Below are 13,042 nucleotides of genomic sequence, written 5' to 3'. Positions count from 1 at the left end.
AGAGGTCTTGAGCAGTAGGATATGATTCTCCTTTTGCTGAGAAAAATCAGTTTTTGCTCCACTGATTTGGGCTCGGTTATTCTAAATGCAGGGGCTCAAGTGCCTTGTGGCAGCACACAAGCAAGTGTAGTCAGTTTTATAATGCTAATTTTCAATTTCATAAATTCACAAATGTGTAAAATGGATAAAGGAATTAACAGTGATGGCAAAACGTATTCTGTTTAGTTCTTCCTCAATCCCACGAGCACATTAACTCTGTTAATGCCACCAAGGAAATAGAGCCATTTAGGAAAACAAAGCAGTCTATTAGATTAACCCAGCCCCACAGGACAGAAGCAGTGCCATGAGCTGATGGGAAAGGCTCTCACACAGCAGTTAGTCGATCACAGATTGAAATGTATTTCCACTAGAGAATGCCTATTCATCAAAACCTAAATCTTTTACAAAGATTGATTGATTTTGAAGAAGTTGCTGTAAGGTGCAGGTAATCTGCTAGCTTACTTGCCTGGCAGCATGCCTCCCAAACCACCTTGCAGGCAGCCCTTGCCCTCCCAAGCTGCCCCAGGCTTCCAGACGCTTAAATTTTTTGCAGCTTGCCAGGCCCAACACTGGGAAACCACAAATGAGGTTGGGCAGCCCCATGGCAGTGGGCTCCAGTACCCACAGCCTGTTAGCACCCTACCACAGGGGCTACCTTGGCACTGGAGACTACATCCCCAGCACCTGGGGACAGCTTGCCAGATCTCCATCCACAATTGAGATAGCTCTCAAACTAAACAAAATCAAGTCTATTCAGATGTACTCTTCTTTTGCAAACTAATGCTGGTATATGGCACAGCTTAGATGCATGTTATAGCTACCATCTAAAAAGTCTGACAGAGCAGAAAGTCAAGAGCCATGCTGGTCAAATACATCAAACAGAATAGGATCAGAGAGATTGTAAGTAACATTCTGAAGTGCAATTATGTTAGATTATAAAAGTGGGGAGAAATTCCAACACAGGCTAAATAACCACTGTGTTGAGTGAACCAACAAGTACATGTTATGGAATAACCTGTGTTGAGTTCCTGAAATATATTCTGGAAAAACCAAGGCTTCACCTTGTACTTATTACAGAACTGCAAGTTCACTTATATGCAAATGTCACACACACACACACACACACACAAGTGAAACTTCGTGGGAGAGGAATAAGGAGCTGTGAATAAATCAAGAAAAGTCTTAGAGAGCCCTAGAAACATTTCCACCCCTCCTGTTAGCAGTGAGGATAAAATAAACAAACTTAAGAGAAGAAAACAACACACATTTGTTTTGCACTTACTGAAAAGTCATCATCAGGGAACAGTATCAGATCTTTAAACAGGCTATCTCCAATATTTTTCTCAATCTCTGTGATAACAGCTTCATAATCCAAAGGTTCCAAGAGTTTTGGTTTTTCCTGCTGTAGAGAAAAAAAAAAAAAAAGATCAGGTAATATCTCTACTCAAATTCTCCTTTCTTTCCCCCCTCCATAAAATGACATCATTTTTTACATTTTCTGCATGTCAGTATGAACAATTTCTCCCCCTGCCTCCCTCCAACTTCCTAGCTTGCTGCAACAGAACTGATTAAGAGAAGTGGAAATGAAGCATCTGGGCCAGTTGTGGTAGTTATTTTCAACCTGCTAATTCAAAGGCAATTTGTCAGCTCACTACGGAAACTAAACTGACCTATTAACTTGTCTGTCAGCCTCAGAAACCCTCTCATTCCCTGCAAATATATCCAGACAAATAGATGGGCACAGTTTGAACTGAATATAGATATTACTTTGAGTTAATGTGCTGTAGAATAAATAACCTACTCTACCAGCACTTGATTCCATTACTGTGAGCTAATTTCTTCATCCTCACGCACAGACCCAACCCCTTGAACTGCTGATAGTTTATGTCATCATGGTGTTTTACTTGGTAATAACCCTAAGTTACTCTCTTGGAATAAATTACCTGGCATCCATTCCCAAGGTTTCTCTTGTCAGAACCTAGTTTAATTACAATAGTGCAATTAGTGGTGAAGACAGTGAAAGTCAGAAACTCCCACAGGAATAGCAAGACAAAAGTAAATTCACACAATCTTGAAATAGAGAGACAGAAAAAAGGAAGCCCGTTGGACATGCAAGAATCATAGCATCAAGAATACATTAATGAGATGTATTAGGGTAGCAACATTTGCTTAATTCAAAGATTCTGCAGCATCAGAAAGAGTAAATGAGAAAGAGCAAGAGAAGTAGGAGAAGGGATGAAAAATGGGTAAGACAGAGAGAATAGAGGATCCCAGAGGAAAGCAAATGCAGAAACAATTCTACGGAACACTTCTGCTTGACACACTAACAGTTGTTAAATAAGCCGTATTTTACCTGTTGTTCTTGCACTGTGCTGAATAATATAAAGCTTAGAACAATATAAAGTTCAGAATATTATAAAGTTTCCCCTCCCTCTTACCTAGACCAAAACCATGGTGTATCAAAAAAGAAAGCTTGCACATCTCTATAAAACCCGTTTCTCCAATGGACAATCTGATGATTATCCACCATGTACTGTTTATACAATTGTGTATATATGTGGTCCGTTATACATGTGATGGTCCAAAGCTATCAGTCAGCTCTTTCTCTCTTCCTTTCAAGTTAAGTCACAGCAGCATCCTTTAGCCACAAGTTTTAGACTCTCTTCCATTAAATCTAGCTATATCTATATTAAATATTGCAAAAGAGACTTAACTATCAAGGAGTTAAACATGAAGAGAAAACACCACTGACAAATGGTGAGTGCACCGCTAATGATGCCCAGGCCTGAAAGCTAAAGTTTATTTTCTCTGTATTTTGAAAAAAGCAAATTTGTAGAATTATTGTTATCTTCAATAAGAAGCCTGAGAGCAACCACTTGCCAGTAAACCCAAAGTAAAATGAAAAAACATGCACTGACATTTTTGAGGTACAAGTGTTTCATGAAGGCTAGTTTACTGCGTAGAGGTTTCACTAAAACACATACATGTTCTGCAGAAAGTTCACAACTTTAACTACACCTAGAACCCACCATTCCAAAACCAGATACCACAGTAGTAATGGCTTTGTAGCAATCTCGGGTTTTAGTAAGCCATGCATGCCACTGTAACCATGAACACCCGCCCTCCAGAAACATAGGTGTGGTAAGACAGAATTAATGTAGGTTTTGCACTTTAGAGAAACCTCATCAACAGTACGTTTCAGAAATCTTTTAAAAACACACAAGGCAATAAAAAAACAATATAAGTAGCTACCTTCCTACTAAAGTTACAGACTAAGAAAGAGCTGGGAAATCCCACTGATCTTTGGACTCTCTTCAAATATGGGGGGATTCCCATAAAAAGGCACCCAGCACTTGCAGGTTCTCTACACAGATTGGAACTACCCTTTTTGCTGGGGCTGAGACAATGAAGAGGTATTTCTTCTTCCTCCTGGAAATCCCTGCAAGGCCAGGATGGGTACTGCTACATCTTCTGAAGACCCAGTGACGCTGACAGCGAGATGCAGGTGGGGGCAGGGCAAGCCATGCTGCCTTGGCCCCTCTTTTCTCCTTAGAAACACATGGCACTCGGAAAGCTGCCCCTGATAGATGCCTGAAACTCTCCAGGGCCAAATGTCTCCTCGACAGTTGCAAGGTCATCTGTGCGAGGCGAGAATGTAACTCGAGAAAACCCTGAGGCAGAGAAACAGAGCATATAAACATCACTATTCCCTCAGTACTAATTCTCTTACTCGCAGTGCTGCAAAGCACACGAGCTGCTATAAACATTTTAACAGAAGTTAACAGAGAAGCCCTATGAGAAAGATTACACACCCAGAATGCAACTAAAAGTAAGTAGATATGACATTATCCAAATTAGTTCAAAACTTTTCAGTGAAGCGCTTCAGCATTTATGGTGATGCTGATGCAGTGACAAATGTCATTATTCCTTCCACAACTCTACAGCAAAATCCTGCATAAAGGGCAATATTTTATTATTTCAAGTCTCATAAGTCAGAGATGCAAGTAATAACCCAATCTGTTCAATGCACTGACTGCAGGGATTACCTAGTCCATCCACCACTGACATCATAAACATGAGACCTCTCTTTAGAAGCTTCTACTCACTGAAATATCAGGAATCCTGCATCTTCCTATAGATCCTAACACTAAGCACTGTGCACACTCTCCCTGTCCTTTGTAGAGCACATCCTTTGGCTTTGGCAGAGCTGGGCACTACAGCTCTCAGCACTGCACTTATGATGGGAAGCAGCAGCTGTTCCAGTTAGCAATTGCTCTCAAAGACATGGAATAACAGTTCAGTTTGCTTGTCACAGGCAGACAGAAGCAGGGATGTGGGGATTAGCAGATTTCTCCCTGCAAGTGCTAGCAGAGATTTGTAAATGAGTAGGGCTGATTTAAAGCTTTAATAACCGGAGCGCTGTCTCTCCTCAATTTAACTTGTCTGCTCTTTTTGGAAACAGACCAACGAAGCAATCTGTGTGCCAAGATCAAATTATGCTGGCTTGGATCTTTATAGTGCTTTTTATATTCTCTATCTCAAGCAAGTAATGAATTATTTTTTGCTGTATTGAAATGACTGTGACTACATGCAGTGAAAGGCACTCTCCAACTCCACACCTGCTCCAACAGCCACAACAGAACCATTTCCTTTACACACCAGCAGAGCTATGGAGCATACCTCCATGCATTGCTGAACCAGCTTTTCTAAAATCCTTCAGAATGGTCATCTCTAACAAGCACCAGTTAGGCACCACTTCGCTTTGCACCAGTGATGCGGTGTTTGATCAGCACTGTACAAATCTACCTTCTCAAACGAGGCCCAAATCATAATCTTCTGATCCAGATACAACAGAACTATTTTCTCATCAATAATGATCCAACATATCCACATATTATTTCACATACACAGACACAGCACATGGCTTGCCTCCAGCTGCAAAGCCATTACGTGCTGATGCTAGTGCACACCTTTTCATCATAATTATAGGATAAAATGACTTAAGTATCATCCTCCTGAAGTCATACTACACTACATACTACACATACATACACTCATTAAAGGAGGAAATGATGCAATTGAGACTAGCAGTCGATGGATAGTCACCCAAGCACTTCCCCACTCTAAAAATAAACTAGACCAAATGCTAAGATTTTTCTAATGCTTTAAGATTTGGTGTCTGCTTCCCAGACACCAAATTCTGAGTATCTAGAGACTATGAATTTATTACAGATGTCTAAATAAATTTCTTCTCTTAAAGTCCTCACAAAAGAAAGAAGCAAATGAAAGACACAGCTAAAGAGAAGATAAAGAATTTAAGCTGAAGGGCTCTGGTTACCTGAACAAATATACCTTCATGACAGGAGGATCGTCTGTGTGTTCTTAAAAATTCAGAAGAATCGTGATGGCGAGATTGGCCAAGGTCAGGCAGGACTGATTTTGCATTTCACCCAAGTTATAGTTGTCTAAAACCACAGTTCACTTCAGTGTACTTTTGAAACGCTGAAAAGGACAGGCTTACAAGACAAAGGGCCATGTACTGAAAGAACAGCACCTTTTTTTTTTTAAATACATTTGTCAAGGGTGTTGTTAACCAAGCCCAATCCTACTAAATCTCAGAGCAGTAAATTAAATTAATTTCTGAAATGGCATCAATGTCAACTGATTCTCAGACTCTTGTTCTTCCCTTCCTGTACCCAGTTATATGCCATATCTGGCACTGAACAGAACTTAAATTTTTTATGTAGCTGATATATATGCAGTTAATTTTATTCCACCAGGGTGGGCTAATTTAAATTCAACATTTCTTGGCCAAGCTGTTAGAACCAAAGCTAAATAAGAGCCAGGACTTCATGACTTTTGGAGGAGGTGCAGATTATGGGCTAAATCAAACCCTGTCTTCAGACTTGCTGACAATGCAGGCTACAAAAAAGCTCTCATGAATGTGAGCCACAAATACCTGAATATTCACAGAGCTGCAGTTGAGGCTAGATGACTCCATACATGTTTTATGGAGTCACCAAAAATAGATTTTGTTGGAGCAATGTTTGTACCAAACTGCCACTGGAGAGTACAGCAGTGACCCATGGGTGACACACTGCATGCACTTCCCCACTGGATGGGCATCTCCGTGCCTGCAGGCTGCTCAGCTGCAGGACAGGCAGGTCCCACCAGCTGAACCTGCCCTCGCTCTGCTCCCAGCTCACCCCACACCTTGCTATGGAGTTATTAAACCTTTACGGAAAACAAGTACCACATTTCAAGCACGGGAGAAGAAATTCAGGGTATGCAAAAGGTAAGCAGGGAGATGCCAGGAAAGCTCAGTCAAAACTAAGAGACAGACAGTCCTTCCTTTTATAGCAGAGCTCACAATTTTTACGGTTGTTTGGCCTAGTATGCAACTACTTGCAGTCAGCAAATTCTCTGGTCATGTCACAATGGCTCCAACTGGCTCAGGATGTGATCCACAGTCAACAAATTTGTTAAGATCAGCTCTACAAAGACAAACTTAAGTGACAACTCTTCCCTCCTACTCTCAAAGAAGTTCACTTGTCAGCTCCAAAATGTTTGATTTGTAATGTCTTTCACTAAAATTTGGAGAACTGTACTTGGAAGGAATCCAGTCAGCTTTTCAGAGCTGCACAGTATAACTGATATAGTCTTCAGTGGCAGCAGTGAGGCTGACAAGCCAGTAAATTTCATTAAAGGAATTGCCAGTTCCCACACAATTCTTCTACAGAATAAACTGCAAAGAAATACAAAGATCCAACTCCCCTAAATTCTTAGAAATTTAGAAGTTAGTTTCCTAAATGCAATAGTATTTATTACCTTCAGGAACACAAAAGCAGGGAAACCTATAGGAGGTGTTGGTGAGAAGAGAGAAAGTGAAAAGTGATTTTCTTTCACTGACTTCTCTTTATTCAGAGAAAATTCAGACTGACAACGGGAATCTGCCTGACTCAATCTGACTTATCCTGTTCAAGTATAGCTTTGGAAGGGGTGAATTCTAATCCCTTACCTTAGAAATTATCATCACTTATGGATCAAAATCTATAAGGCTCTACTGTGCCTGTTTTCCAGCCATAAAAGTTACTGTAAGAGAACACAGAGTGCATTTGAAAATGGAAATTTCCCTGCTGAGAGCTAAGCCTGGCCACGGCTGCTCTGACTGCTGCAGCCAGTTGTGGCCTCAGTGGCACACACAGGTAACTGCTCTGAGGGGCTGACTGGAGAGCCCTGCTGCAGAGGCACCCCAAACCACAGGGACCTGCTTCTCAGACACATCAGTGACCAAGTTCTTGCAATGCCTGTTACTTCTCAAATTACAATTAATTGTTGCTTTCATTATGAATTCTGAGAGCATCAGGCCTACTAGAGCTACGATACGAATCTGGAAGCCACACAGCAGTGTTAGTGCAGCAAAGCACCCGTGGGGGCTGGGACACTTCATGTGGTGCTCCACTTATAAGCATTTCCTGAATTCTGTTTTTCAGCCATGAGTGCTTGCTTGCTGCAGAAATTTCTGAATCCGGGCAATACAAAATACATGGGCGCATTTTCAATGACTAGCATTTGAAAGGTTAAATAAAGCTACTAGTATAGTCTGCAAAACGTTTAAGGTCACAAGAAAGAAGCAGACTTGCCTCCTGTCCTTGTGCAGCAGCTGAAAACCTTTTGTAAGAAGGAGAGTATCACTACCATGCCACTAACAACACGGCCTCCAAACTAACTGCTGCATTTCTTAAAAACGTCAAAAATGACCATTTCTAAATAGCAAGCACTTCTAAAGCCTAGACCAAATATTTGTCTGCAGGTCATCTCAGGGGAAAAACAAGAAACACATAAAACACCTTAAAGTTGTTTTTACATTTAAGTTATGCAGCCCTTTAACTTGGCACTACTCGGCCACTTCATTCCCCTTACCTGACCTTAGTCAGAAAAACAGCACAGTTAGAGCAGCAAGTGATTTGCTTCAAAGCTGAATCTATTCTTAAAGAAAGACAAAGGCGTCAAATGGGCAGGATGCTGTGCAGTGAGCTTGGGAAGGTGGGATGGGAGCAGGAGGGGATGCGGGGGACCCCCCAGGAGCTGGAGCACATGGAATGGGGAAGGAGATGTGAGCAGTCCTGCTTGGGCAGCACAAAGGGGATGCTGCTCTGTAAACAGCACTTGCCAGTCACATTCGCTTTTTCTAGGATGATCTCAGTTGAACAGACTCACAATTGCAAAGAGGAACATAAAAGAAACTGTTCTGCAGCATAATGGGTTTGAGCAAAGCTTCCAATCTTCCAGTGCAGTTCATGTAAGCAATAATACACGTGCGCCAAGAAAGACATTCAAACACTGTAGTCCATAGAAAATGTATATGGAAAAAAGATGCCTTCAATTTTTGCACTTCAGTGCCAATGTAATGACCCTCATAGTAAACATGAAAAACCAGCTCTGACAGCCACAGCAATAAGAGCACTGGTTACAGTAACAACAACAAAAAAAAAAATCACACCAAACCAGTTCCTTCCTTCAGTCCAACCTGGACAAGTGAGGGAGATGCAGTGACACACACGTACTTACTTGTCTGTGTACAGGTTCAGGGGAAGTTCAGGAAGGAAGATGCAAGCAATGACACTGCAAGGTTATCCTCCACCAGCCTTATCTGGCACAATCCTGATGCTGGAGCAGCTGTGCAAGCTACAGAACACAGTGCACAGCACTGAGCTGCCTGTTAGAATCATTTTTATTTACTTCAAAAGTGAAGGTTTCTTTTTAGTTGACTTTTTAAGGTGTGCATAAGACTTTGTTGTTGTTGTTGCTCTGTTTTGCAGTGAGTATTTAGAACCCAAAAGAAAACTCTAATGTCTGTTCATGAGAACATGCTCTGACACTAAAGGCTTTAATCACTGCTGTGAACTGCATGATGAAATTGCAGGGCAGTGCAGAGTGGTCAACTACATTGGCCATTTTCACCTAAGTACTAAAATTTAGATCAATGAAGTCCCAGACTCGGAAACTGAGCAAACATCATTTTTGAAGGGTGCTCAAAGACTCCAGAAATCCCTCAGTCAAAAAAACAAATCTTGAAAAGTTTATTTAGAGCCAATGCAAATATTTTTTAAAGTAACATTTGATTTCTAGAGTGAACTTTGCAGTAAGTCAACATCCTGTATGATAGACCTCATATATGCTGCCCTGCTTCTTTATAGTTAGTAAATATCTCCTTTTGTCTAACTTCACTATGGTTATTTATCTCTTCAGGAGTTATAGATATTTTCATGCTACCTATCTGCTCAAATAATCACGTTTGCATTTCCACTGAGGATTCATCCATAAACAACAGTATCATTCATGCACAGTCACCATAAACTCAGCTCTCCCATTGACATGAATTTGTAATCATTTCACTGACATCAACCACCCTCCCAATCAATTAGCAACCAAATCACTCACATGCACAACGTAAATGAAAACATAATCTGCTCAAACACATTAGGCTCCATCAGCAATCTATAATCAATTAAAACTAATCAGATTATAATTATTCTTACAAAAGAATTTTTTCAGCAAATAGCACAAGTCCACCTACAGAAAACACAGGTTTAGCTATGCTGTAGGAAGAAACACTGTCATTGAATAAGGACCCCCATCCAGAGGCCACGGGTGTTAACAGCACTGTGAGACCTGCAGCACTGCTGGTACAACTGCTGATGAATACAGGGGAGAAAAGCTCCTGGCTTGGTAACAAGGAGTACCCATAGGCCAACAATTTAACATGCTCCAATTATGAAATATTGGGTAGAATGACACGGGTCACAAACCACAAGAGTAAAGCCAAGTATGCTTGTGCTTCCCAGGGGCAAAACATGCTATTGAGAAATCCATCCACAGAATAGCATGACACAGTGACCCCATCTCAGTCTATTTTCTGTCTGAAAAGAAATAAAAACAGATTCCCCTGAAAACCCAACTTATATCTCACATATTATAACAGCCAGACACTTTGCAGAAGTGCAGTGCACTGCCTGCAGGCATGCTACTGATTTATTGCTGCTATTTGGGCTTTGTTTTATTTCTAACCGTCTTTCCTGCAAGCCTTCAATCACTTCTAGGGAGCACTAATCACATAAAATCAGGATCTGTACAATAACAACAAAACAACCAGGATTTATCAGTATAAGTCAAGTGACACTGCCTATGTCCTAACAAGTCTTGTGAGCTGCAGGGTCAGATGCTCTCACCAGCAGCAACAGCCTTCATTCTCAGAGATTGAGACTATGAAGTACAATTTTCTTTTTTATTGAACAAAACAAAACAGGTAGCCTGGTAAGGACTAACCAATGAAAAAGCTCATGATTTAACTCAATTTATCATTAACATTCATTAACATCAATTTATCAAAAGCAAGTAATTACTATTATCAAGGGAAAATAGGCCTCCTTAAAAGCTTAGTCATGAAACTTCCTAAAATATCAAATGCCTTCAAAGTACAAAAGGAGGGCTTTTTGTTGTCGTTAACTCTCAAGAATGTTATGGTTTTCAGGTATGTAACCCTGATTCTACCGAACTCTGAAGTCAGCTTCAAGGAAACAAGAGCAGACTCGGACACTTTGAAATTGTAAGGTAAGTTTTCAGCGGTAACCACTCAGCTGCAATGTTTTCAGTCCAGAAGACTGACACACTTCACTCTTTGGAAAATCCCAACAGTTATTTGGGAACTATTGAACTTCTGAAAATCTAGCAGTGTTTGAGAGTTAACTTCAAAACCTCCCTAGCCCTTGGCATCTCCAACTATATGACAGCGGGAGCTACGTTGTGAAGCAGCTGTGTCTGAAAGATCCACTTCCATGTAAAATACAAATCCAAAATGGCAGATGGTCACAAGCAAAACACAAATACTTTACTCCTGGATGAACCACAGACCATCCCACCTTATCTGTTACTAAATGCTACAATTGCGTATATACTTTCCTTCCTAAGAAAGCTAATGAGAATAATCATCTTTGGTGTACTACCACTGATTCTTTGTTACGTTAGCACGAAGAATAGCCTCCAAAAATCCCTCAGCAGGCATAGAAACACAATCTAATTTGCTACACAAAACTACAGAAGAAAACTGAACAGCTCTTACAAAGAAAAGGATCCACTGTCTCCAAATCATCATCAGGGAAAGTAATAAACATTTTAAATCTGAAGTAGTGCCTCCAGTTAAGAGAATACTCTGAAAAACAGTGCTTGCTTAAGCTGTTTCACAGCAAAGTTCTGTGTTTTACCTAACTTTCCGATAGTTTCACTTTCAGTTGAGAAAGTTCAGACACAAAACAATTAATGTGTGCCACACTCTGAGTTTCAGAATGTGCAGTCCCAGCTCCGTGCCACTGTTTGCCTTGATGGGGCAGAACCTTTCTGCAGCTTTCTACCAAAGGCGCTGGAGCTTTCCCCTATTGCTCGCCGCAGAAGGATGGTGGCTCTCTCCTGCTCCTGGTCTCCAAAGGCACAAGTTACACAAAGCAGACTACAAAGTGTGAAATGACCCTGAAATCACACAGAAGAACTTTCTACTCCAGAGACACCATTATGAATTTTCACAGAACTGCCAAGCGTTTGTTACCAGGCATAGAGACATCATCACACTACACTGCTGGCAGCATCTGCCTGATCAACAACACAGGATCATTATGTTGGAAAAGACTTAGACTAAGACTTAAAATCATCTAGTCCAACAGTCAAACCTACAGCCAGCATTGCCCACTAAACCCTGTTCCTCAGTACCACATCTCCGTGGTTCTTGAGCACTTCCAGGGACGGTGAGCCTTCCACCTCCCTGTGCCAGTGCCTCAACACTCTTTCCAAGAAGAAAAACATGATGCTACCTTGTTTTCCTGATGTAAACTCCCTGAACTTCGCATGTTTCAGTCTTAAAAATAAGAAAAAAGTCATTCTACCACATACCTTATCCTACAGTCTGATGAGAATCAGTCATTCTCTGTATTCCTTCACCAAGGAATAAGTCCTGCTCTCCCCTATTTATATTTCACCTCTAATCTCACAACAATTTTGTAGTAGAGATGGAAGATGGAGGAATACTCACACAGCTCAGCCTTTGCATTTCTCCTCGATTCACTCGCCTAATGGTCTTTCTCTTCTTCCGCAGCTCACTGGGCTCCCTTCTGAAAACTCGTCCTCGAAAGCTCATTGTATCAGTAGGAATTCAAGCGGCAAACAATCACTCTTAAAAAACTGCGCCCCTGTAACCTCTTTGCTTCAGCAGCTTCAGTGCAACAAATGAAAGGTACTGATACCACTCAATGGGGAAGTATGGCTAAAACTCACACACTGTATCCACAGAAACAGAACAGAAAGAAGAAAGCCTGCAATAACTCATTTCTTCCTGTGAATAATGTTCTACTACGGCAATGGTGTCTCATTAAGCCATAAATATACCACCCCCACACCCCCCTGGCTCTTATGCAGATCAAAATAGGAAGTTGTAGGAAAAAAGCTTGCAACTGAACGTCTGCCTTTGCCTCAAAAACCATTACATCCTCTCTCCTCCCTGATTCGAAAGTCAAAATGGTTGCATTCTTCTTTCATGCACACGTATGTCTCCAAGCAAAGAAGCTCCTCATTAAATGGTGGTCTGCTGCAGTGCAGGTGAGCAGCCTTGAAAACAGGCCTGGCAGAGCATGTAGGTGCCAGTCAGGCCTGGGATCTGCCTTGCTTTGTATCAAGGTAACAGTTCCCCTTTCAAATCAGTGCAAATACCAGTATGAGGAAGCACCCTGCAAACTTATGCATCCGCAGACAGCTGCAAAATGGAAAAAAAGAAAAAAAAAAAAAAAAAAAAAAAAAAAAGGGGGTGAAGTTCAAAATACATTTTGACCTGTAAAGCCTGGTTTTGTAGTCACCTGCCATGCGTCTGCCTGGTGGAACCAACACTGCAGTGCCCAGGAGCCATCAGTGCAGGTCGCTCAGGGCAGCTATGTGCCCCCCTACCCTGCACGGAACAGGG

The 13,042-nt window shown here is 41.3% G+C and overlaps 1 protein-coding gene across 5 annotated transcripts in view; it reads right to left on the bottom strand.

Annotated features, from left to right (window-relative positions):
- Positions 1-13,042, bottom strand: part of DOCK10 (dedicator of cytokinesis 10) — a 117,483-nt gene that overhangs the window by 88,182 nt on the left and 16,259 nt on the right. For 4 of the 5 annotated variants that reach the window (XM_042878266.1, XM_042878267.1, XM_042878268.1 and 1 more), the window contains exon 2: positions 1,322-1,441. In XM_042878266.1, coding sequence (XP_042734200.1) covers positions 1,322-1,441 — 120 coding nt within the window. Of the gene's footprint in view, positions 1-1,321; positions 1,442-12,121; positions 12,315-13,042 lie in introns of those variants that run through there. The other variant, XM_042878271.1, reaches the window with a different exon arrangement.

This window comes from Lagopus leucura, unplaced genomic scaffold, assembly GCF_019238085.1.
Source record: "Lagopus leucura isolate 7727_CA_CO unplaced genomic scaffold, USGS_WTPT01 Super-Scaffold_100021, whole genome shotgun sequence".
Taxonomy (NCBI): Eukaryota; Metazoa; Chordata; class Aves; order Galliformes; family Phasianidae; genus Lagopus; species Lagopus leucura.
The sequence above is the reverse complement of the archived record's forward strand: the minus strand, read 5'-3'. Positions and strand labels throughout refer to the sequence as shown.